The sequence below is a fragment of the Sylvia atricapilla genome, chromosome 9 (genome assembly GCF_009819655.1).
Source record: "Sylvia atricapilla isolate bSylAtr1 chromosome 9, bSylAtr1.pri, whole genome shotgun sequence".
Classification (NCBI taxonomy): Eukaryota; Metazoa; Chordata; class Aves; order Passeriformes; family Sylviidae; genus Sylvia; species Sylvia atricapilla.
Window position 1 is genome coordinate 8565675 of NC_089148.1, and position 25656 is coordinate 8591330.

Consider the following 25656-nt stretch of genomic DNA (forward strand, 5'->3'; position numbering starts at 1 on the left):
GTGTTCTTCGTTCACCAGCAGATATTTTCTTTATGAGATTTTCGAATGGTCAGCTGTTTCTTAAGTTGTAGTGAAGGCAAGAGGGTTTTTTCCTCTTGGTTTAACAGATAGGACTATTTTTTTCCATCTCATTTATTGCAACTAGATTTATAAAAAATAATCCCCTATTTTGCTGTTTAAAAAGGGAAGAAAGGGGGAGGAGAAGAAGGAGTACCTTCCTGCTGCCCTGTTCTGTTTGCCATGCCTCAAACCCTTCCCTTTGGTCTGTGTTTGGTGAAGTCCCACCCACCCTCTCGGTCCCTTCTCTCCTCCTCTTTACTTGTTTCCCTCCAGTGTATTTACACTCTCACTGCGTTGAGTTGCAGGGTTTGTTCTCCTTCCTCCATTCCTCCTCTTCGCTTTCCTGTCTCGTGTTTCCAGCACTCAATTCGGATGAATCTGCCTGTATTACCTTTCTCTAAAAGGCAGCTCTGAGGTACTCTTAAGTGATACAACAGACCTGTGGTAAATAGAAACTTTATACTTAACTATATATAGAAATATACTTTGCTACTTAACTGAAGAACACGTGCATGACTCTTAGTTGAGTACTGCAATTTTTCAACGCTTTTCTGAGACGTTGCTGCATCTCTAGAGCAAAGTACTTTCACATTCTTTTTTCTTTTTTTTTTTTTTTTTTTTTTAACCAAATCTTTAATGTAGACTGAAAAAAGTGAAGTGTGATCGGTACAGAACAGCACTGTGGGTTTTCATTGCTGGGCTCTTTTAGTCATTTCCTGAGAGCCTGGCGCAGAAATGTGGCAGCCCATGAAGCGATAGCAAGCTCAGCAAGGCTTCGTGTGCTGTTAGAAGTTGGTGTGCTACAGGTGAGGGCACATCCTCCTTGTGGAGATGTAGGAATACCTGGTTCTGGGATTGGTGCTCGAGGTCTGCAGGAAGAACCTCTGCTGTTTTGCAGTTCACTGCCGTGAACAAAGTAACTGGGGATATAAAATGGTGAGTGAGGAACTACAGCTACGTGAGTACTAAGCAACAAGGAAAGTAAGTGAAGCACCGGAACCCAAAGGGTAGAAAATGAGTGCTTTCAAAAAGTATCACAGTCTTTCTCCCAGGACCTTCAGAAGATCTTTGTCGGAACAAGATGCTGGCACAGCTGCCTTGAAGGACTATCACTGGTACCACCAAACAAAAAGCAAGAAGTTGAATAAGCAGATGAGTTTTGACTCAGAGAAACATCTTGGAGCGTACAGGTGGCCAATGCATCCTTGGCCCCCCTGGAGGGTAAACAAACGAGAGGCCTCCTCCAGTTTGAATGGGGAATGCAATGACCCAAGTCTTGCCAAGAATTCTGCAAGCGTGGGTGCTACCAGTGCTGACGATCTCCTCGAAGACCCACCTGGAGCACTCTTCCCGACCAGGACTAGACCATTCCGGGTTCCCTTCAACCGCTCGCTGTCCGAGCCCGTGCCGCACTCTGGGAGCAGGAATTCCCGGCCCTTCCTGCAAGCCGTGCGCTCCTTGGATGCCGAGCAGCAGGGCTACTTCATCCGGGGCATCTTCTCCTCCCTCTCAAGTGGCCTTTCAAAGATAAGGAGGCGAAAAGTCAGTGAGTCCATAGCTGAAGGGGAGACAGAGGACAATCAAATTGTTTTGAGTACAGGTAATGAACTCACTTTTGTTTTGTTCCGTTTCTGTTTGTGTAACGGGTGAGTGTAGCCAGACACACAGTAGTTGTTTAAACTGTTTCATAACTTGTCTTTATTAGCATGACAGTGATGCTCTGGTGTTCAATCTTCATTTTTAAAAAGCAGCTAAAAAAAGGTCCTTTCCTGATAAGGAAGTGGTGTGAGATGTTTTGGTGTGTGCTTTAAAACTTGGAGGTCCCTTTAAAACGAGCATCGCCTGGTGGTAGCAGTAGCATTTCCTTCTTAAGTGTGTGGTATGTGCAGTCCTGCAGGCACAGTATCCTCTGTGGTGTTGTGCTGCCCTGATTGAGATATCAAGCCTGCTCCTGTCAGTGAAGTACCAGGGAGAGAGAGAAATTAAGCTGGCTTTTAAACAGAGTTCCAGACAGTGGAATGGATCTAGTTCCTCATACCAGCTTCTCCGTTTCGTAATCAGGCAGCTGGATTGGTGTCTGCTCTCTGGTAGATGCCAAGGACAGCTGTGTTGCAAGGGTTTAGCCAGCTGGGATTGAGGTCAGCAAGATGCCAGTCTGAGATTTCATTTAAATCTATTCGGCTGATAACAACACTCTTAAGGCAGGGTGGGAAAAAAAACCCCAAAAAACAAAACACAGGGGAAAGGGCATAAACTTGCCTTTTTTCTCAGGCTTTTCTGAAACTTTCTGGTGGGCTACCCAACTTGAACCCAGTAACTGATGATGCCTGGGAAAAACCCCACAAAGCTTAAATTTGTAATAAAATCAATAATAAACTTTCCTTCTCCCCAAAACCTCAGCACTTTCCAAAGTCCTCGAGATTATGATGTTAAAAAGCTGATAACATCTGGATACAGTTGAGGCTGCTGGACAAGTCATCAGTATTCAGAAAAGTTCAGCAGTAGTAGTAGTAGTAGTGAAAGAAGAATATACTTTGTCTGCAGGGGTGTTCAGTCTCAGTGAAATGTCCGTGACAGGCTTTGCTATTGTAAGCTGTCACGTTGCTTTAAAACAAAAATAAATAGCCAAAAAGGAGAAATAACTAAGAAGGACTATATCTGTTCAAGCCTGTTTATTTACAGTCACTGATTCATTCCTCCAAGACCTTTTTTAATAAAATTTTGCTTGAGGATCCTTAATAAATTGTGTGGAACACATCGTGGTGGGGGGAAGAAAGTAACAAAACTACTTTTCTTCTTTTCTGTTGAAGTCTTCTCATTAATAAGTTGGCTGGGATTTTTCTTCTCCTTTGTATTTATTCAGATTAGGAACGAAGGTTTCTACTACAGCCTCTCAGTGTTATTGAGACCTTCTGGGAAGGAATTCTATGTGAGATGAGCATTTTGATTCAAAATGCCACAGTATATGAAGGGCTGAGCATCCTTCTTTCTTGTGTTCTGGTGCTCTTCTGAGAGAACCAAATGGTTCTCTCATAATTCACAGGTATTGCCAGTCTCTGTGTGATTGGGATGCTTTGCTTTTAAGTAGTGTGTAAATTAAACAAAGGAAAAGGATTATTTGTGACAATACACCACTTGGTAAATATTTAATGTCAGTTATGGGACAGTGATGGAGCCTTTAGGCTCTTTTTTTAGTGGGCCGAACTTCTGTCTGAGCCTGCCAAAACTGGTTTTGCGAAGGGAGTCACAATTCAGGAACTGAGAGAAAAACAATGGGTCTCTAGATTAAAAGTCAAACTCTCTCGAGGGAGGAAATTGTAGCTGAGAAGGTGTTTAGGGACGTAAGTTTGATGAAATCACCCATAAAATCACTTGCAACAGCCAAGTCCTGCTTGGGCCACTCCACAGGGAAACAGAACCTTTGGTGGGATGGACAAATGCCTCCATGGCGTTTGTTTTCACCCTTTGCCATGACAAAAAATCAATCTCTGATCCCTCCAGTGGATGACAGCTTGTGTTTAACAGAACTAGTTCACCCTGTAAGAGGTGCAGCTGTGTGGGATATGCACTCAGAGGACAACTAATTGCTCTCCACTGGTTTTCTTTTTCCTTAAAGAAAAATAAAGAGGTGCTGCCTGTGCCATAATTAGCTGGAGCTGCTGGGCAGAGGCTCCTGCCCTGGGCAAGACTGTAGGCTGAGACCTGCTAAAACAGTGGTAAAACTTGTGAGCTCCTGGGGTTCAGAACTGAGGTCTGAGGGAGGTGACTTGAAGATAAAAGGGGTGAAAGAAATACACATCTGTCATGTTCTTCAACCACAGTCTAAAATGCTCAGAAGCGATCAAATCTTGTGTTCTTCCGAAAACCACATGAGTTTAATTCTCTGGGAGTCACTGAATTGTCCACTGACTGTTCTGATGCTTGGATGGGCAGAGGGTTTGCTTCCATGCCTATAGTCCTGTTTACTGTTCAAGGAAAAATCCTAGAAAATGGATGCTTTTCCTCTCCTCAAGAAGCAGAACTTGGTAATCCTCATGCAACTGAGATCTGTGGTAAAAGTGCTTAGGCACTCAAACTAACCACAGGATGGTGTGAGACGTCGGGTTTCTCCAAAGTATGCAAACAGCTTTACACAGAAAAGCTTGATCAAAAGTCCCCCAGGAAACGTCTGTTTGGACAGAAATTCTTGTCACAATGACTGAAACCCAAGAGGCCTTTTCTGTGTTGTGAAATACACAGTGGGAGAGGCACACGTTGGACTTGAACCAGGAGAACCCAGGGGTGCACGTTCTGTCTCTCTTTGGTCCGTGAAGCCAAGTCCTCTACTTCCACAACCTCACTCAATGAAAAGTATTTCCACTTTCCCCTGAAATACTTGGAGATTATCAGCTCTTTTAACAGTTTGTCTTCCCTCTAATGGCTGCCTGGCCTCTTGTGTTTTGCTTCATCTCTGTGCCAGAATGGCAGAATGGTTCCCTTCTTCAGGAAATGCTTAACTCCCAAAAGAGGACCAGTTGTTTTTATGGCAGCTTGAAGAGGGAAGTGGGATTTAAAAAGAAAAGAAAAAACAAGATCTGGGTAAATATTTTCCAGTTGGTCTCACAGTCTAGGAAGCATGTTCAGACACTGTTTCATCGGTTCTTGGCTGTAGAAATCCCTCCTGGATGGACTCACTCATCCTCTGAGGCGATGAAAGGATGCTGAACCCCAGGAGAGCTGCGTCCTTTGGCTCTGCCCAGAGCCTTGGCTGGATTCACAGCCTCTCCAAAGTGCATGGCAGGCTTTCTGCATCCCTCTGCAGCGTGGGTTTGGGGAGGAAGGGCACAGATGGAATGGACAACCAGCAGGAATAGCAGAGCTCCTTCCTGGTGTGCTGCGTGGGTCTTCCCAGGAGCAGGCTGGGCTGGGTTTGGGTCCTTTTGGTGCATATCTGCTGATTTCCAACCACTCCTAGAGCCAGACATTTGGAACCAGCATTTCCAGCATGTGCAAAGCCTGAAGGTAAAAGGTCTTATGCTCACCATTGTTACCATTATTTATTTATTTATTTATTTGCTGCTTAAGGAATCTAAGAACATATTAATTTCTAGTAAATATGTTAGCCGGAGGAAGGAGAAGTGTTGTTCTGATAAACTCTTTGATTGAGAGCATACCATGATATGGGTAGAAAGAAGATAAGGAAGGAGCTGTGCAGACAAAGCCTTGGATCCCGGGGTTGTGGGTGAGCAGCTGCACCTGTTCTTATTATTTCTGAGTATTACCAGTGACCCTTTCACACTCTTAAGAAAGGGTTTGTGAGATCGTTCTCAGATAACACTTATTTCACCGTCGCTTGTCTGGATCTCAGGGTGGTGTGTGTTTAATTGTAGACTGATGACAAAATAATCCTTCAGTAGAATGCCTTACCTATATCTTCCCTGGATATCTCTGTTTTGGTTTGAGGGGGTGAGGGTAAACACAGGTTTCTTTTATTTAGGGTGTGTTTAGTTTTCACAATCGCTCTCTTGTTAATATAATATATTCTTGTTTTATAAATGCAGTTCTTCAGAATTACTTCCTTCTCTTTCGTCGCCTGGATAAAGATATGTTTCTTCAGTCTTTTAATTTTGATTTCAAGCTTTCATTCCTTTTTATAGAGGACTTTTTTGTGCCTTGAGTGAGAGAATATCTTATATCCTTGCTTTTCCAGAATTGTTTGGGGTTTTTTTATAATTCACATAATTCAAGTAATTTGAACTCTATGCTCTTTTTAAGATCCTTACACTGTAGCTTTATTAAATTTAATCTCTTACATATTTCCATATAAAATTATCTAGAGATGTGTATTTTCCCCTTTATAAGTCAAAACCAAGGCAGTTCCCTGTTCCGTTTCTTTCAGCAATTCCCAAAATGCAAAGCTGTTTCTTCCTGAGTAGTAATTTAGTATTTATTACTCATTGGAGCAGCTTTTCTGTATTCATGTTTTTAAAACCACTTGCTCATTTTAGAAGCCCTTCTACTGACTCATGTTCCTCCGCTCCCAAATCTCTTTTGCTCTTCAATAGTTTATTTTTGGTGGGGTTTTTATTAGGGAAGTTTTACACAATTGAGCTTATTCATGTGTTCCTTTAAGTGCAAATGCCTTGTGCTGTGAAACTTGATGTTGTTGTTGAAAGGTGTAGTCTTAATGTTCAAACTCCTTCACCTGTAATTATCAGAACAGATTCAAGGTAGCTGCTTGTACAAAATCCCTCGTTGCAATCAACTGTAGTTTTGTGTAGCATTAAATGTGAAAATAACATGTTGCTGCCCAGTTTCTCTCTCCTTTTTAAACTGCAGTGGGGTCTTATGGTAGTAAATGTTGCGTGAACATGGAATATTTGAAATTACAAGAGTCTGGGGATGCACAGGAAACATTTCTGGTGTTTGACAGCTTTAAGTATCACTTAAACATCCCTCCCTGCTCCTTCCTTCTGCCTGGTTCATCCCAGACATTGCAATGTTTAATGTGGGCTATAGGCTAATACCATGCAGCTGAATATTTATGAACACAAGATAATTAGCCATAATATCTGAAGCAAATAAAATTATGCTTATCTGATTTTAATTCTACTTAACGGACAGTGTCTCTATGCAAGTAGTTGCGGTCATTTCAGCATTGACTGGTGATTTTCTTGTATTTAATCCCCAAACCACTTTCTCAGAATCCAAAACTTCACATTTGGTGGGATGAATGACGATGTTTGTATTTGTAAGAGCTATTTTCTGACTTGTGGCTGGCAGGGTGTCATGTTCCAGGTTGCTTTTTGCCCTTTTTGTGGTTGATATCCATGGGACTGTTGGGATGTTGTGCTTTATGCTGCTCGTGCAGAGCAGTCTGACAGCTGGTGCATGCTGGAATATTATCTGTGATTACCTTGATCATGCAAAATTACTGCATGGGAATTATCTGAGGAGAGGTTCTGGAGACATCTTGTCTCTTGTGTTTGCTTAGCAGGGAGAGAGGGGTTTGAAGAGATGCAGCTTTCTTAGAAGCAGCCAAAGAGTGGAAGTGTGGAGATTAAGAGAAAGGACTCCCGATGAAGCAAAGCTCTGCGGTTTTGGTGGAAGAAGCTTTTCCTTTGATAATGGGCCAGACAGGGTCAAAAAGAGGTGGCTGGAGGAGGAAAAACAGTCTTTGCTATCCAAAGGAGAAGCTGTGTCTGGAGCAGGCGGATTTGGAGTCTTTGACAAAGTTCTGTGTTCCAACTGTGGAGTCTCCAGAAAGAGAAACTTTGGCTGTGAGACCCACCAGGGAAGGATGTCCTGGAGGGCAGCAGGAGATGCTCGTGGCCCAGAGCTGTCTGCAGGATGTCAGCACCTGCCCCACGGCCCAGGAGGGGCGCAGACTGCTCCTTGCCTGTCCCCTTGACGGGTCAGCAAGCCCAGGCTTGGGAAGTATGGAAGAAACTGTGTTCAACTCTTCTCAAAATTCTGTGTTCTTCTTAAAGACAGGCCTTAATCAGAGCTGCCAGAGGATACAGGAAGGGGAAGTGGAGCCAGTGGTTCAGTTCCTGCTAAGCTTATTTGACACTGGAAGTGAGAGCTTTAACTCTTCCTGACGCACATACGTTTGGGGCCTGTAGTGAGAGGGTAGCTTCTGCTGTGGTAAAATTTTTTTCAGGCAAAGCTCCCTGGTTTGCATTTCCACAAATGCTGCCTGTAATGGGACTTGGCGCGAGATGAAAATTGCCTGCATGCTTACAAAACGAGCGCTTCCTAGGCACATTGACCCTTTTTTCCTTAAAATAACAAACCCAGAGGAAAGTATTTGGGGTTTAGGCCTTTGGTTTTTTTCCAAATAACGAATGGTGCAGATTTGCAGCGCTAACAGTATGTGATTTAGGACTCAAAGCAATGGCATTTTAGAAGTAAACATGTGCAAGATTATCTCTATGCACTTATTTATCCCATTACTTTGCTATAGAGTTACTTGATTGCTTGCTTTAACTAATTAGCTTGTGTTATCATTTAGCCTTATGCTTTCTGTGGTGATACTTTCTCTGTGGTAGTTACTCAAGAGACTCTTTAGACTCTTCTGAAATAAATACTTCATAATCCTGTAAAACATCACTTGTTTAAAGGAAGCTGTTTATGTAAACAATAGGCTAATGCATGAAACTCTTGACATGTTATCATCAAAACCAACTGTCCCCCAAGTGGTTTTGTTCTTACTCTGAGGAAAGCTGAAGCTCGACATCTGGTCTTCTGTGGGCGAGAGAGCTTTTTGCAAGTTACGGGACTGCTTGTTCAAATGAAGTCAAAAAATATTTCCTACAGAGAAGGTGACAGAAAAAAACCTACCAAAATAGCTTCTTAAAGAAACTCATGATTTAGAGAGCAGGCATTCTCTGTCTTTGTGCCTTATGAGGAATAAACTGGTCATTTTAATCTGTGCATTTGGTATAGAAGATCCTCCTCAAAACATGGGGATTTAGTAAGGACATGCAGTGATAGGAGTAGAGGTTCTGGTTTTAAACTGAAAGAGGGCAGGTTTCGTTTCCATATTCAGAAGAGATTCTTCCCCGTGAGGGTGGTGAGGCCCTGGCACAGGGTGCCCAGAGAAGCTGTGGCTGCCCAATCCCTCGAAGCATCCAAGGGCCAGATTGGACAGGGCTTGGAGCAACCTGGGATACTCAAAGGTGTCCCTGCCCATGGCAGAGGCGGGAACAAAATGATCTTTAAGATCCCTCTCAGTCCAAACCATTCTGGGATTCTATGGTTCTGTGAAAGACCACTTGCCTGAAAACAGCTCCAGAGAGGAGCCAGATGAGTGACAGTGATGTGTGAGAACAGGAGTGAGCAAACCCACTTCTGCAGTCAAATGCATTTATTTGTGTCAGCTGTCACCACACATCGCTGTTGCTGCTGTCTACAGGTTTGAGGCTTAGGGGATCGGAATCATGTGGTTTTTTGAGGTTTGAATTCTAGTTCTTGGGATTTGTTAATTGTACAGAGATCTCTGATTCTTTTTGCCCTTCCTTGCCATAGACGAATCCCTCTTACTAAAAGGTGCAAGGAACTACTCTGTCAAGTCCAGTGGCAAGTTATAAGCAGACCTGCTTATTCATTTTGTCTGACTTCAGCTGCTTTTGCATGTTCTTATAGGTATTGAAGAGCTTTCCTGTATCCCATACTCTGACTGCTCCTAAGTAAAATCTTCTGAGACTATCAGATATTTCTGTGATGATGGTATGGTCAGAGTTTTAGCTGCATCTCACTCATCCTTTTACTTATACCTATGAATTTACAACCCATTTTCATAGAAAAAAATAGTAGCCCTTTTGATGTAGATACTCTTAAAAGCAATTTTCCTCTAACAGTCATTTAGTGACACAGATGCTTTGGCAGGCAGGTTTGGCAGGTTTTGACAAAGCACTACAAAAAAATCTGCTGAACTTCAAACTCTTGCAGTGTGTCTCCATCTACCTTCTCTCTCCTATTAGCTCTGTCTGCCCTTGTTCACAAGAAGAGGCTCTGTTGGCAGCACAGATCCAGGCAGTGCCACTGAGAGAACTGCCTCTGAAGGGAAGAAGGTGAACAACCAGATCCAAACAGCCCCGGTTGCCTTCAGTTATCTCCACTCACTCGATGCTTTTTTTAACATTCCTGATGGGGTATTTTGGCTGTGGCCTGTATAAATAGCCTCTCTCAGTAACCACTTCCTCTGCCAGCTCTGTGAAGCAGTGAATCCTTGCATGCCTGATGTGCTGTGGTGCTGCTTTTGCAGGCTGGGCTGGCTGAGTGCGTGGTGCTCAGCAAGGGGAGGATTCTGGCTGCACTGTGGTTTATTTGTAGGTTTCCTGTCAGAACTCCTGTAGCTGATAAAATGAGTGTGGTTCAAGCCACTGATGTCTTGTGTGACAGCTCGTTCCTTCATTGATATAGTGCTTAAATGATACTGAGACTTACTCTTTCAGAAATTGGGATGAAGTTTTGAAATGGAGTGGGGAAGGAAGGGATAAGTGTTCAGTCTGTTGTGGTAGAGACGAGTCATTGTCTTGATGTTGGTTTTCATTATTTCCAGCTGTGACTTGCACCCCCACTTGCATATATGCAGCTGTCATATGATAATTTGGCTCTTCTTTATGGTAAAACAGTGTTGGGGCTGAGCTGTGTTGGTAAAAGCCTTTCAGTCCAGAAGAGCTGGTTGACAGCACAGGGCATCTAGGAGAGTGTTGAGCTCCCTGGCAGGGTGGCAGGTGAGGCCCTTGTGCCTTTGTGGGGTTAGGCATCAAGAGGTTTGTATATCTTTTATATAACTTTTTTGTACCTTTTACTGTTACTACATAATCTCAAGAAGATGTCTGAGGCAGTCCCCCTGGTACTTCAGTACAGTGTATGTGATTGACACTGAGGAAAGAGCAAACCAGCACATCTCAGGAAAAGGTGCTGCAAAGTTTTCTTCATCTTGGCTGTGCATAGACAAATCCTGTCCGTGGACAAATCCTGAAAAATCCCAAATCAGGCTGGTGCCCTCCTACACACTCCAGTGCTGGTGAGCACAGGCCAGGGCTGGGGAGGTGGGACTGCTGTGGGCTCTGCCCAAACCCAACACAGCAGTGCTAATGATGTTCCCCCTCCTCACACAGACACAGGAGTGCTGTGTTCACTGCTTTTGCTGTGCTAATGAGGGATTTTTCGGGATTTTCGGCTGCTGTATCCGCAGTAGCAGGGAGGAGGTTGCCACAAAACCTGCCTGAGGAGCTCATTATAATGACAGTTCCTTAGCTCCTGCTTGGGTATACTCTAAAAGGGGAAGAGTTCTTTGCAGGAAATAGATTTTCCCTTCTTCATTGTGGAGTTTCTTCTGAGCTTTCTGTGAATGCTTCATACCTATAAACAGAAGTGAAGGCCCTCAAATATAATTGTAAAATGCATTGTTATTTTTTCTGGGGGGAATTAGATGTGTAGAGCAGGAGTTTTGAGTTACTTTGACAAAAGACATGAATGGCTCAAACGTACTAATTGAAAATTTCTGTTTGTACAGGAACCAAAACAATTTATTGGGTGCATATGTAGCATCTTGTAGAGCCAGCAGCCACCAAATGCAGGAGCCTGGCTGTGCTGTGCAGCATATGTGCCCAGACTTCTGACACCTTCCTACTGTTACTGTGGAAACTATAATCTCCAACACGGCCCTGAAACAGGGGGGTTTATCTGCAAAAGGGGACAAGGTCTGCAGATGAGAAAGAAATACTCCTGTGCAGTATGAAGCCAGCTGTGGCACTGACTGTGCTGGATTTGCATGGTTGTGCTTGATGTGGAAATGCATGTTCAAATGGATGTTGATGTGCTTGTTGTAATTTTAATGTTAAAAATCCAGGTGGGTGTGTTATAAATGCACTGAGACTCATGGACCTGAGGAGACCTATTATGAGAAGTGGAAACTAGGGAATGCAAGGGGAAGAAAAAACATCCTCAGAGAGTCAGACATTTTTGAATTATCAGGTACACAGAAGGAAAAAAGTGACAGCATAGAGGCTCATCAGACTCCCTCCCTGCCCCCAGCAGGCCCAGCCTGAATTAAAAACACATACAGCAATCTCCACTCTGAATAACTTCTGCATGGCTATATCATTTCAAAGAGAAATGCTTTCAGGGTGATGATAGGTTTTGTCTACATCTGTAATGTCTCATTTGTCTCTGGATACCCAACAGCCTTCACTTTGTTTATTCAGAGCTAAGCAAACATGAAGCTGAATGTACTTTCCAATGATCAATGTAAATCAACATGAAAAATGGAAATCATTATAAAACATACACACACGTATATATTTAGTGAGGTTTGCTAGATTGATTGCTCCTAAACCTAGAGCTTGGCTGCTCTTACGTGCAGAGAATTCACAAAGAGACAGCCATAGCCCAGGGACAGCAAAGTGTGGTCACTGATGGATAAAATAAAATTCATGTCTGTTTGCATTTTAATCACATGAGAGTTTGGGGGTTGGAAAATAGATTTTTTTTTTTTCTTTTCATCATTGTGTCTGATTGCTTTAGGGCTAAGTAAAGTGGTCCCAGGTACTGAGATACCATTTTCAGTTCTTGTGTTCCTGTTAAAAAAGGCTTTTGAAGAACAAGGGATGTGCACAATCATTAGTCACTAAGAGCAGGATAAATAGTACTGGTCTGTAGATGTGGCAAGGAAAGCAGAGCTTAAAGTTTTTGGCAAACTAAGTAATGAGGAAATGAACAAGATGCCATGGATGGTTTTTATCACCAGATATTTACAAAAATAAGCTTAACATCCATCAGGGGTTGGGGAGTAGGGTACCATCCAGCTCTAACCATGTGGAAGCAGCACCATCTGTCTCTGGCAAACTAAAGCTCTTGAAGAAAGGGAGTTGTTCCTTAGTCTTTCACATCTTTGGTGCTGCTTCTCATCTGTTTGTCATTCCTGCTGTCTGTGACATGATCTTCGTACGTATTCTAAACGTTCTTGCTTTGTGCCGCCGGCAGGGACCAGCTCTGCCCAGTTCACCACTCCTTCCTGCTGTCCCTGCTGCTGCTGCCTCATGCCTGCTTTGTCAGCTGCTTGTTTCCTCTGGAGCTCTCCATTCCTCCAATTCCATGTTGGGCGAGATTTATCCCTCAACCCCCAGAAATAATTTTTTGTTCAGGAACACTATTGCTTAGGCAGCTAAGCCAGGTATTTTGTGGTAAAGCTGTCACTAAAAATGAAAAAACAAACAAAAAAAATGGGTAAGGAGGAACAGAGTATGTGTAAAATGCCAAGGTGCTTTGTGAAGGGCAGAAAATTGAGAGGCTCAAGCTTTTTGCCCCGTATTTTCTTTTGTTATGTCACTAAGTGGGATGTTTGTGTCTGTTTATGCTCTGATTTCTTGTGTGTTTTGAAATCTCATTGTACTCAGTGGTGGAAAATTGGCTGCTTAAGTAAAGGCATGTTAAGGACAGCTCTTTACAGTAGCTGGAAGGAAATGCTTCTTAAATGTATTGTCCAAGTTGGTTCTGGTTAATAGTCTCTTGGGTATGTGAACTTTCCTTGGCTTCTCCACCCATCTTCTGGCAGCAAACAGAATTCTTAGCATTTCAATTTAAAAATAAAATAATTAATAGAAATCTGTGCTGCCCTTTTAAATTGTTTCTCAATAGGAGTGAAATATACTTCAGTAATAACTCATAAAATCACTTGCACAGGATAATTGTTCCTACTGGGGAAGGGATCCCCACAAAACAGCAACATAAATCAGATCTCTTCAAAATGTTATAATTATTGTGTTTCTATAAAAACTGCCCTCTCCCTTTCCCCCTGGTCTGGTTGAGTTTACTCTTACGAGATGCAATTGCTCAGCAGGACTGCTAATTAGATGTTACCAAGCCTGTTCCTGCAAGGTTGTGACCTATAAATTTCTGTTTAGTATTGCTGTAGGACAGACATTTTCTCTCCACTGGTTATTATTTATCCTTGCTGAGTTCATGTATTCTCCTTCTAGGACTTAGGAGAGAAGTACCTGTGGCTTTACCCTTTGGATAGAAAGGGGTTTGGATTTGCCCTGGGAGCTTTGTGCTGTCAGTTTGCAAAGCATACAGAAGAGAGGATGTTTGGGACCAAGTGCATGTTTGCGCTTAGGCATTAGATGTAAATATAAATTAAAATTTAAAATAGAAAATTTTTGGTATAAAAAGCTGGCTTGAAAATACAAATCATCTAAAAAGCAGCGTAGTGAAGAACAAAAGGTTTGACCTTCATGAGTTTTGTATTTTGAAAGTTTTGGGGAACAGAGCAGGAGTAAGGAGGAAGAAAGTGAGAAAGTGAGGGCTCAAGGATAGCAAGTGTTTGGGGCAAGGATGTGGCCTTTATTCATCACAGCCTAAGCTACTGGAAAGAGAAGGAAACATTAAGTAGAGGGAAAACCCAGCTGAAGAATACCTGAAATACTGCACCCTACCTCCAGATCCTTTTAATTAGCCAGCCCATCCTCCAAGGATACATTAATCACACTGCCTGGGGTTTGCCAAAAGCGTGGGGAACCTGCTCCACCTGTTGAGGTGGTACCTCAGGAGCCTTGAGCTCAGCAGGGCAAAAATGTCCAGACCAAGCTGGCCTGCAAGAAACCTGCAAGAAACATCCTTCCCCTGGCACAGGAATAGCTCAGCATTTAGAATTCTCTGCCTGCCACTGTTAGTTCTTCCGGTGCTGCCTCTTTCTTTCACAGTTGGTTTGCCACAGCACAGAATCCTAAAGTGGTTGGGGTTGGATGGGATCTTAAAGATCCTCCAGTTCCAGCCCTCTGCTGTGGGCAAGGACATCTTCCTGTAGGCTGGATTGCTCCAAGCCCTGTCCAGCCTGGTTTTTGACACTTCCACACAAAATAACATGCAGAGTAAACAAGAAGAAAGAAATCATCCGCTCTATTCTTGTGGAGTCCTTTCAGCCACTACTCAGCGTAATACCCAGGGTCTGGCCTTGGCAAGACAGACCCTAGCTACCCCTCCTGCTTGAGGAGACACTTCCAATGTGCTCTGTGAACAGTGGTTTGGTCAGCTCTGCCTCCCTTCAGTGACCTTGGCCTTGTGGTTCCTTCCCCCTCGGTGTGTCCCCACTGGCTTCAGGTCAATGCCCTCACCTGCCCTTTGTGCCACCCCCAGACCCTCTGTTAAGGGGAGATGGAGCTGGGGTTCCCTCTCTCCCCTCTCGCCCTCCCCAGCTCGGGGTGAGGCAGGATGTAAAATGGGTTCTGGTGTTTGACAAAAGAGACTTGTCTGTCTGTTTCCCTGCCGATGCCTGTAACCTCCCTGGACACAATGAACGCTGTTGCCACACGAGGCAATGTATTCTGAAATTTTGGAACAAAGTGAAGCTTGATTTGCCAACCCTGATGCTGCGTGGTAATGAGGAGAGCAAAGCACTCTGAGTCAGGAGGCTCCTGCGCCTTGATGCCAGCCTGCAGCTCAGTGTCCTGCTTTGACCATCTCAGTGGTGACCTCCTTATGCTTAATCGAAGGGGATTTTTCTCCTCCAGCCGGCTTCCCTCCCTAAAGCATGTACAATAGCTGGGTTCAATTACACAGAGAAACCAACCTCAGATAACCTTTAACTGAAGGTTAAAGGGCAGAGCTGATGAAAGAGGTACTACAGATCATTGCCATACTGCATTAAATGTGGGATTTAGGTTACTTGCCACAAAGACATCTCTTGCATAAATCTAAATATGGCTCAGGATCCCCACTGCACTTTTATAAGATCCAGTCTCCTTCCTCTAAAGTTTTGTGTCATTATCATTAAATATGAGAGAAGTCCCATCTTTTGTATATCAGTGTTGATTACTGAGATGCATGAAGGCTTTTCAGATGTTAGTGAGGAAAATGGAATGAGGAGCATTCTGGTGCTTTTGCTTTTAAGTAGGTCGAATCAACAAATTTGCGCGTAATAATCTGGTGGCTCCGGATTCTTTTGAAAACAATTTGAAGATGCCAGAAGGGAGCAGGGTGGGTCTGTCTAAATAGCAGGGGGAGTACTGCTGAGCTTCTTGTACATTGTATTTGAACCCCTTGAGGTGACTTACTAAGTCATTTGTTTTAAGTGGTTAAAATACAGAAGCTAACTTTAGCCTGTATGCCTGAATGACCTGGTTAATATGCAAAAACATGCACATTATTGCAGCAGATTTTAGTGTCCTGTGAACTCTCCCTTTGACAAGGGAAATAAACTTCCTTCTATGAGACATCAGCAGGGTTCACAACTCCTCTTTTCCCTCTTCCCCACAGTCTGTTGAGGCAAGAAAAAACCCAACCCCAAAAGAAACATCTAATTGCTTGTGTGTCTACCCAGGCATCAAGAAACATTCAGGCTGAAAATAGCTAAAATTGTGCAGCAGCAGCAACTGGCTATGTAGTGGTGGCAGGGTGAGTGACTGTTTAAAGCATCGTGGGGGTTTCTTTTACATATTATTCTTTATTTTTTTCTTATTCTTTTTTGTCATAAACATCACCCCACACAGGGGTTGATTGGTTTGAGATGACATAAGGTGTGTTTCTGTAGAGGTGGGGAGTTCAGCACTCCTGCCATTGCTCTGGGAAATGAAGTTTATAGGGTGACATCAATGACAATAAAAATATCTGCTTTCTGGAAAGAAAGCCAAAGGTGAAAGCTTCTAAAAGAGACAGCCTGCATGGTCTAGTTGAGGCTGCACTGAAAGACAGAGTGTTTGGTTTTTAGTCATTCATATGGAACTTGTGGGCACTATCTCATCACCTGCTCCGTTCCTGTGGCTCGCTCTTGTCTCCACAGAAATGCTTCCCTACCTTTGCCCTTCCCATACCGCCCTCCTTGACAGGAGAAAGCAGAAGGGTCCTGCTCTTTTGAAAATGGTCTGTGACAGATGAACGTCATCTGGCTGATGCCTTCTTGGCAAGGGTGGGGGTAAAGCAGTCTGTGAACTTTGGTGTTGGTGCTTTTGCCCAGCTCTGTGCACTGCTTGTGCCATGTATCTTAAATTTGACCCTGAGTACACTGGTACATTTTTTGTGTGTGCACCAAAAATGTGTGCAGGAACTGAAGAGCTTTTGCTTTTAAATTGTTTTGTTGGGGTTTTTTTTGCACAGCTGCCTTGGGCCAAGGTCCTTTTAAAGTTCAGGACGTTTTTTCTTTTATCCTCTTCCTGCACTGCTGCAAAATATAAAGAATGAAGAGGGAGCAGCCCACTCTGGATGCCTGGTGCTGAAGAGGCTGTGAGATGGAGATTAGGGGCTGGTGAGAGCAAGCACTGAGAGAACAAGGTGAAGGGCATAGAGCTGGATAAGAAAAGGACCATGCATAAATTAAGAGGAAAAAGTGCAGACTTTTTTTTCTCCCACGAATAATTAACTTTTCTGCTATTCTCCATTTTCTGCTTTCTAAACCTCTCACGAAAGCCTCTCCTTGCTCTGGGGAGAAGTGTCACTTGAGAACCTTCTCAGAACTTGGCAGCTATGTAATAGGGGCATGTAATCTTTTATAATCCTCTCCACAGGTTTGTAATAACCATTTCTGTTTTGAGATTCCAAAGTGTTTTGTAGGCCAAGTGGGAATTTAACTGTGAGAGAAAAATGTACTTAATATTCAGGAGCAAAGATGAGTGGTCCTGGGCAGGGAACGAGACCTGAATGAGAAGGAAGGGAAACCTGCTTAAGCATTGAAGGAAGGGTCACAGCAATGGCTTCAAGCAACTGCGGGTTGTTTGAAATCTTAGTTATCCTGGGAACCAAATTGGTTTTTTACACGGACAGCAGCTTCTGTTGTGGTGATGTCATGAGATTGGCGAGGCTGCACAATGAGCCGCTTGTTTGCAGGCGCCCAGGGAGGCTGGGCCGAGCACAGGGCGCACCTGCATGTTTTGTAAGGTCCCCACCTTGATTGGGTTGTGATTTCTGGTTCCACTTGTTGAGCCACCAAGTGCACGGTGATTGCCTGATTGGAAGCTGCTGGCACTGATCCGCCTGGGAAGGTGCTGATGTCTCCTGACAGGCACATCTTTCACCCGGTGTCCCCTGAACCGGGCTGGGCACAGAGAGCAAAGAGCGAGAGGCGCAGCCCAGGGAAGCCAGGATCAATTACCCTTTGTGAGTTTAGCGTTCAGTAATCAGCTATGCTGTAAGAAAGAAGCTTAGAGGAGCTCAGTAGTATTCAAGCTAATTGGTAGCTTTAAACTGCTATTAAGAGCTCCCGCACCTTTTGCTCAAAGAAGCTGCTCGGTGACAGCAAGCTGGTGCAACTTTCTGCTTTCTAGACAGAATTGCTCTGCCAGGCCAATTTGAGCTTTATGCCTAATTTTTACCTCTGCTGTTAGCTCCTTAGCTCTCATTTTTTGGGACTTTGCAAGAAAGCTTGATACTGTTGGCACACTCAGCATCTGCTCACTAAACTAGTCGTAAGATTTTAAGACTTGCGGTTTCTTTTTTGGAGCAGCTCCATAATTTTTCCTTTCGAAACGAAAATCTCGGTGAAACTGCTCACATGGTTGTGGCCTAACTGAATTTGTGCTCTCGAGCTTCTGCAGAGCCCTTGGGTACCAGGGAACACTAAGGTCTTTTAGGAAATGTCAGGGGCTGAGGGTGGCAAATGTGTTAGCACAGGCCTTGGGAAAGGTTTGCGTTTGGAGCTGTGTGTGTTACGGGGAAGTGAGAAATCTTGGCTGATCTCTGCCGTGGTCTCAGCCCTGGTGTGAAAACTCCTGAGCTGTAGACAGGCACAGTGGTGACGTTGCAAGAACAGGGCAGATGTATTGACTCGGGCCCAAGGGAAGTTGGCAGAGCTCAGCTGGGAGCTCAGCTGCGGGAGTGAGGCTGCTGTACCTTGCTCGCTGCCGGCTGACTCTTGTACAAACAAGTCAGATCTCTCCTAGGGAGGGAATTGAAGGGGTGGGAATGATGTCAGCCAGAGATCCCGTCCTGCTGGGAGATGCCAGCCTTGTTGAACAGTAGCATTCTGTATTTTGTCTCCTGCTGGTTGTAGAAGAGACAGCCCTTGGCTGCTGAGGCATTCACTCATCTGATGGTTTATTCCTTCCCACTTAAAAATTGCTCCTGACGCTTTCTTAGTGCAGAAAATCCACATGAAATTTAAGGATCTGGATGGTAGCTCTGGTAGTGGACAAAAAGTTGATTCTCCATCTTTGAGTTTTAAAGGTTAATCTTTTTTCTTTGGTGTCAAGGTGAGACTGCTGCATGTGAGAAATTCTGAGTGGCAAGGTGACCCTTCTCCCACCCCATTGCAGATCTCAGCAAAGCTCTCCCAGCAGCTGCTGGGGAAAAGATGTGCCTTTAGCTGAGGGCAGCAGAGACACACAGTCCTCATTCAGAGGAAGTGAAAATCCTTCAAACATCACCTGTAAGCAGTCAACAGCAGATACCTTCAGACTTCCCATCTCTAAATTTTAAGAGATTCCTTCTCCCAGAGCTGACATACTGATGGTAGGGAAATGGAAGCACACACAGGCACAAAAACTGCCACAGTCACATTTCTTTGACAATATAGGGCATGAAAACTTCACCTGCCCAAACAGTTTTTACTTTAATCTCTCTATAACTCATGAGATTCTTCACTGAGAGAGTGGAAAACCAGTCTTGAGACTGTGTCTGATCACTGCCACTCCATAAAAGAGCAGTGGAAAGTTAATAGGTTAGATTGGCAAGATTGGCCTATACTAGAAAAATTAAAGATCTTATGAAGAGCCTGTGTTACAATGCCAAATACATTGGAATCTGAGAAAGTCATGGCACTGGTCATGGCTTCTGCCAGCTTCTAAAATACTGTTTTCACCTACTTAAACCTTTTATGACTTTATGCTGTGCAGAATGGATTTTCCAGGTAGTGCTTTGGCTGTAAGCTGTTGGCGTGAGAGCTTCTGACATCTCTGAAACCTGATGGTTTGACTAAGCTTTCTTTACCTCCTACCCAGGATATTAGATTGCCATATAAGAATTTGGTTCATCATTTCACACAGCTGCTGGAAGAGAGCAACTGGATTCAGCTGAATTGAGGGCTGGTCATTGCGTGTGCACTGAACTTTGTTGAGCATGGCTATTGCATGTAACGGGAAGAATTCACACCAGATACTTACCTCTGTAATACCATCCTACATAAATGGCATGCCTCTCATCCCAAAGGATCTGCTCACTCTTGAATGCCACCTGCTGCACCAGGGATCTGTTGCTGACCACGAAAATGTAGGTGCCTCCTAGTTGAAATGGAGCTGTGCCACAGAGTGATTTAGAGGGGCAAGTGAGCACTGCTGGATCCCGCAGTAGCTAGGAGAAGTTTCCTAGAAAGGAAGCCCACATTGTGCTTGCAACAAAATGGTAAAATTATTGGTCTTGTTTCTAATGTGTGCTGGTCATATTTCTACATGCATTGCGATTCAGAGAAGAATTGATCAACCCTGAGCATCATGTTTTCTCCCTAGCATGGGAGTCTCTGTGTTGCCACGCACAGTATGTGCTGAATTTTCCCAGTATTATACCATTAGTCATGAGCATTGTGTTTTCTGTGTTGGGGAAGTGTGGTGGTTGTCTGTACAAACTTGGAGGAGGAGTGTCCCTTCCTCTTCTAAGTGAGTTTGGGCATCGTGTAGGTTCCTCTTTGAACAGTTGGTTTTGATACTGTCTGTCTGCACCGTTCTGGTCTTGGTCAGATCAGAAACCAATGCACATGGCTGGGAGTTGGTTTGAGAAATAAGAAATGCAAATGAAAGCTCTGTATATCAGCGTGAGAGAAAATAGAAGTTGCCTTGGTTGTGCTTTCCCCAGCAGCCCCTCGGTGGCTGGCCTCTCTCATCCTCTGCCCTTGTGCAGATGTTGAGAGGTTGTTGCTGTTGCAGCTGGGCCAGGATTGCTCCAAGGCCTGTGCAGATCTGAAGATCTTCAGCTGAGCATCAAGAGCTGTCTGAACTGGGTGCACATACACACACAGCTGTGTGCCACAGAGCTGCAGTTAATGTTTGTTTTCACTCACATTAGTGACTTCTTTTGCAGAAATCCTGCCTTCCTTTCAAGCTTTGAGCAAATGGAGCATGTTGAGACACTGTGTATTTCCCTTTCTGCCACATCTTTCCCTTGAATCCCTTCATGACCTTTGAGATGGTGGAAATTGAGTGGAAAGACTTGTAGTTATTCATCTTTGAAGCTTCATGTCAGTAGTAAGGCTTGTTTCAACCTCTGCTCAACTTGCTTTATCAAGGTTGGAAGTGATGGTTATTCAGACTGGACTGTGTGCTCATGCACAGCTGGGCAGGTTGGGGTTCTGACAAGCTCTCAGATGACAGCACTTACCTAAAACACTTTTCTCTCATCCTGTCTCTATGGTAAGTACATAAAGCACTATGGAAACACTGACATTGGGCAAGCAGACCTGTTGTCAAAAGGTGTTAGGGCTCCTACTAATCTCCCTTCAGGGGAAAAAAATTCCTCCCTGCGTACAAACTTGGCCACCACATTAGTTACTCAGCTGCTTGGCAGCTCCTTGTTGGAAATACTAGGAACAGAATATGGACCCTAATAAAGTCGAGGAAAATTTGGCAAGTACTTCAGTTAGCCCTTGATTTCACCATAGGAATAGTGCAGTTCAAAAAAGGAGCTCTGAGGCATGCCAGAGATGCTCTTGTCATCACTGGGATGGAGGGTTATTTCTGTGTTTTTATTGATGGTAAGTAGAGAGTGCTTTTTGGCAGAGACTGAAGGCATGAATTTGCCTTTAATGTAGTTTTGTTGGCTTGGTTTCTGGTAATTCTGTCCTTTTCACTAGCCCTTAGGAGAGATGATGGCGCTTTCCTGGTTGTAGGAGAACTGTTGAATGACACTCAGTATCTCTTGGAAATAATTTTCCGATTCTGCCCGTTGCCTGTTTTGGGGAAAACATTCTCCACTCATGAATGCATTTGGAATTTTAAGGAAAATAATTGTCGCATGTTTGCAATGGAAGCTTTCAGAAATGTTCCCATCTGATAGGACTGCTCTGCTCCATAAATACTACTTAACTGCCATCAGTTTTCCTAAGATGTCTTACCCTGTCTCTGGGGATTAGCTTGGCACTGGCTGCTGCTTTCCGTGTTTCCTTGCCCTGCACCACTCAACACTTCTGTTGTTGGTATGTGATTATGGAATCCCTGCCCCTCTATTTTCCCTCTTCTTTAAAAATAAGCCCTGTACTTCAAGAATAATAAGGTACAAGTTGTCATCTGACTGAAAGAAAGGGAGCTTTGTGGATATTTATAACATGGCTAGTGGCATTTCAGAGCCCTGAGGAAAAACAACTCAGTTTCCAGTCTTCAGCCATGTAGGATGTGGCAGGAGGCAGCGTCAGGGATGTACCAAGGAGGGGATTTTTTCCAAGTTGTTACTTAACTGATATTAGCATTTGAAGGCACATAAGGCTTGACCTTTAATCCTATGTGTAGACTTGCTGATCTGCTTACTTGAATGCCTCATTGTAGTGCTGCAGAATGAAGGGATTGCATCAGACCCGAGAGAAATCTTCTGTCACCAGAACTTGCCTATTTAGGTACGTGGCTGCAGGAGCCCATCCCACAGGGAACATCTGCAAACTCAGAGCTTTCTGATGCACCTCCCTGATCTCCTCTGTAGCTCCTGTCTGAAGCTGCATTCATCACTGAGTGATCATTCATCTCCAAAGCTCCAGCCTTGTTGTATGAGCTGACAAAGAGTAGCCTCCCAGTGAGAAAGGACAGTCCTGACCTGCAGTCTTCCCCAAAGGTTTCAGTGTTCCTAGTTACACATGGCCGCCTTGCAGTTTACTTCAATAGCCAATCAAACCATGGTGCCTAATTAGTTTTATGGGGCTTTAGTGGAAGAGGTCGGTGGGTTTTATTACATTCACGTGAAAAGTTGGAGCCAAGAATGTAAAATGAAAACCGAAGATGAAGACTACCGGAAAGCAGAACGGGATTTGTGAGGCGAACAAGTGTGTATGTGATACTGTGCAAAGTCCCAAAGAGCCTTCTGTCTAAACTGGTAACATACCTCAGAATAAATTTTGAAGTCCCAGCTGTTGTGAGAGGCTCCAAAGATATCAGCCATGCAGGAGGGCAAGCTGAGAAATAATTTGAATAGGTGGGACTGAGGCGCCAAAGCTACACTGAGGGCTTTGTTGTGTGAGTTTTCCGGGAACACACGTTCCGCATCCGTGTCCTTTGCAGGGTCAGCCTGGGGGGAGGACTGGAGTTACGGGATCCAATACTCTGGAAAAGCAGCTTGCTGCAGAGAGCTCTTGGTCAGGCTTGCAGGGGTGGTGGGGCTGTGCCCTGACTTGTGTCCAAAAGGACACCAATACAAACAGGAAATGTGATCACTGTGCTGTTCTCTAGGGGTGATTGACAGCTCCAGACACCGGCATGGCATGTCACTCTGCCAGCAGCAGCCTGTGGAAAGCTGTTCTGACGTAGCCATCCCACTTGGCAACAGAGCCATGGCTGGCTCACAGTGCCTGATGACTCAGTTAAGTCCTGGAGTTGTTATTGCAGTGGAAGAAGTCGTTCTGTTCTTTAATTCCTTTGTGCAGCCCATGGATCAGTTGGATGGTATCCTGCCAAGGCTTGTAGTTAGAAGAAATTATAACACAGAGATCTTTTGGGGCTGGGCAAGTCGTGACTGTAGATTCTGCGTTGGAGCTGACGGCCCAGGAGGGTTCTCTTTTGCCATCAGAAAGTTTACCAGCAGTTGCAAATACAGCTTGCTTGGTTATTGCTCAGCACAGCAGCTGGAGGCCCTCTCCTTGCCAGCCCACCCACATGAGCAGGACAGGGCATGCATGCCTTCATCCTTTTCTCCCCCTGCTGATTTATCATGTGCTTTCCTTTCCCAAGAGACCAGATCCCCAGGGCTCTCATCTTCCCATTTCCATTGCACACTCATACCAGGAGCTCATGGCTTCATCCTTCTTGCTCCTCTACTCTGTCAGGTTTGTCATGCTTGGGCAGGGGTAGGGCTCGTGTGCTGCTGTTTGGGAAGCAAAGGTCGAAGCAGGAACAGCAGTGGTTTTATTTTACTCTGGTTTGGTTTTTGGTTGGACACCATAATAAATGTGAGTTGCAGCTATGCCAAAAATCTACCTGCAGGGTTCATGTCTGTAAAATGGACTACTACATGACTTGTGGGAGAATCTGGTGTGCACCAGGAGTTTGCACAAATACACTTCTGCTTCACAGAGCTTATGGTGGTTTCCCTTCATTGTGCTTACACTTAAACAGAGTTTTGGGCAATTTTGGGACGCACAGGATTGGTTGTCACTCTAACAAACTGAGTTGTGTCAGAGAAGTAACAGTGTGGAGCCTGATTCTGCATCTCAGCTTCTTCCCTGGAATATTTTACCTGACATTAAGGGCACAAAGGTGCACTTGTTTGTTATTCAGAGCAGTAGAAGCCATGCAGCCCTCTCCTTTTCCTTGCTTAAAGGTTGCCTGTTTCAAGCACTTTCCTGAATGATCAGAAAAATCCTAATGCAATATGAAGTTGAACAAGGCACTGAAAGCCATCTTCCAAGTCTGGCTCTAGAAGCTGACACATCCCTTGCAATGCAGAGGCAAAGTTGCAGGAAGAGAGCGTGAAGATGCTGCATGGTTTATGATAAAGAGAGGGCACGTGCAGGGTCTGCAAGAGGGAAGTAAGTTGGAGGGGTTCCTTAGTCCCGGTTTGACGCTGGGCTGGCTCTCCCTGGAAGGTGCTGGGTGATTGAGGATTCGCTGGCCTCTAGTGGTGATGCTGGTGAGAAGCTACGAGAAGCGGCTGTGTTGTCTCTCTGCATATTACTCGGTGTGCTAAAAGGCAGATAGTGCTACAAAACATTTCGGGTTTGAGCACTCACTTTGCTCCTGGAACAGTTAAAGGAGGTCCTGGACTCCTGTGCAGGAAGTCCCTTGATTTTTGCAGTGTCTGTTTTAGACCCCTGGGACTTGAGGGAATCTACAGTGTCTGCACTGAGAATGGATGATTTTTAGATCACTGCAAGCAAATTGTATAGAACTAGAGTGCAAGATAAAAATGAACCTTAATCTTACAAAACAACCAGAACTTATTATCAAAACTTTGTAAAGAGATGAATCATAGAATCCTAGAATGGTTTGGAGTGGAAGAGACCTTGTTAGTAGTGACAGGCACAATGTCATATATAGCTCAATCATGAGAGACTTATGGGAAATCAATTTTAAAATAGATTTTAATCAGTCAGGACCGGGAGTCAAACAACTTGGGTTATGGTTTGGTTTGTGGGTTTTGGAGGGATTGTTTGGGGATTTTTTCAAGTATGAGTTTTTGTCGCTCTAGTGTCTGGGGATAAATGAAAATGTGCCAATTTCATCAAGCAGGTTCCCCACCAAAATGTGCTAGTAAGCCCTTGTCAATTAAATGCCCATCCTTTTGAATTTTTCCTTCCCTTCTTCAAGCTTGCTTTCCTTGATCCCTGTCTTCCTTCCTATATCTCTCTATCCTTAGTCTCAAATAATCCACTTTATTAAGATTGAGAGTACATTCAGGGCCATACCCCTTTGAATCATGGTTTTGAGAAGGGAGTGGAAGGAAGATTTAGTTTTCATAAGAGCTCTTGGTTTTTTCAATATATTTCAGCCTTTGACAAAGACATTTATATTCATTTCTGGTATTGCCATTTTTGTAAGATATGCTATAAGTAAATAAATATCTGTAGCACATGAATGCCTCTTAGGATTCCAATTTTGCCTTTTAAAATGCTGAAACAGGCCCCACTAAGCACAGAGTGCAGTTTGGGGTGAGATCTCACTGCAGAACTGTGAAAGCAAAGAAGGTGGCTAATGCCACGTGCTAACAGCATTGTGGTCTTCTCTTCCCAGATGTGAAAGGACCACCCACCCACAGACTGTCTTGTGGCCAGTCCCCCTACACCGAGATGACAACATGGGAGAGGAAATACTGCATCCTGACAGACAGCCAGCTGGTGCTGCTCAACAGGGAGAAGGAGGTGAGACAAGCTCACGTTGGTGTCTCAGTATTTGGCCTTCATTGGTATAAGGAGAATCTTCATCTCCCCTTTATTTCACTCAGGAATCTTTTGAAACATGTGCAAGGGGGAAAAGGGGAAAAGAAATTCTTTAC

At 44.1% G+C, this 25656-nt stretch overlaps 1 protein-coding gene across 5 annotated transcripts in view; it reads left to right on the forward strand.

Moving 5' to 3' along the window:
* RASAL2 (RAS protein activator like 2) overlaps nt 1-25656 on the forward strand; it is a 161364-nt gene that overhangs the window by 56843 nt on the left and 78865 nt on the right. For 4 of the 5 annotated variants that reach the window (XM_066324721.1, XM_066324718.1, XM_066324719.1 and 1 more), the window contains exon 2: nt 25395-25522. In XM_066324721.1, the coding sequence (XP_066180818.1) occupies nt 25395-25522 (128 nt within the window). Of the gene's footprint in view, nt 1-1074; nt 1661-25394; nt 25523-25656 lie in introns of those variants that run through there. The other variant, XM_066324716.1, reaches the window with a different exon arrangement.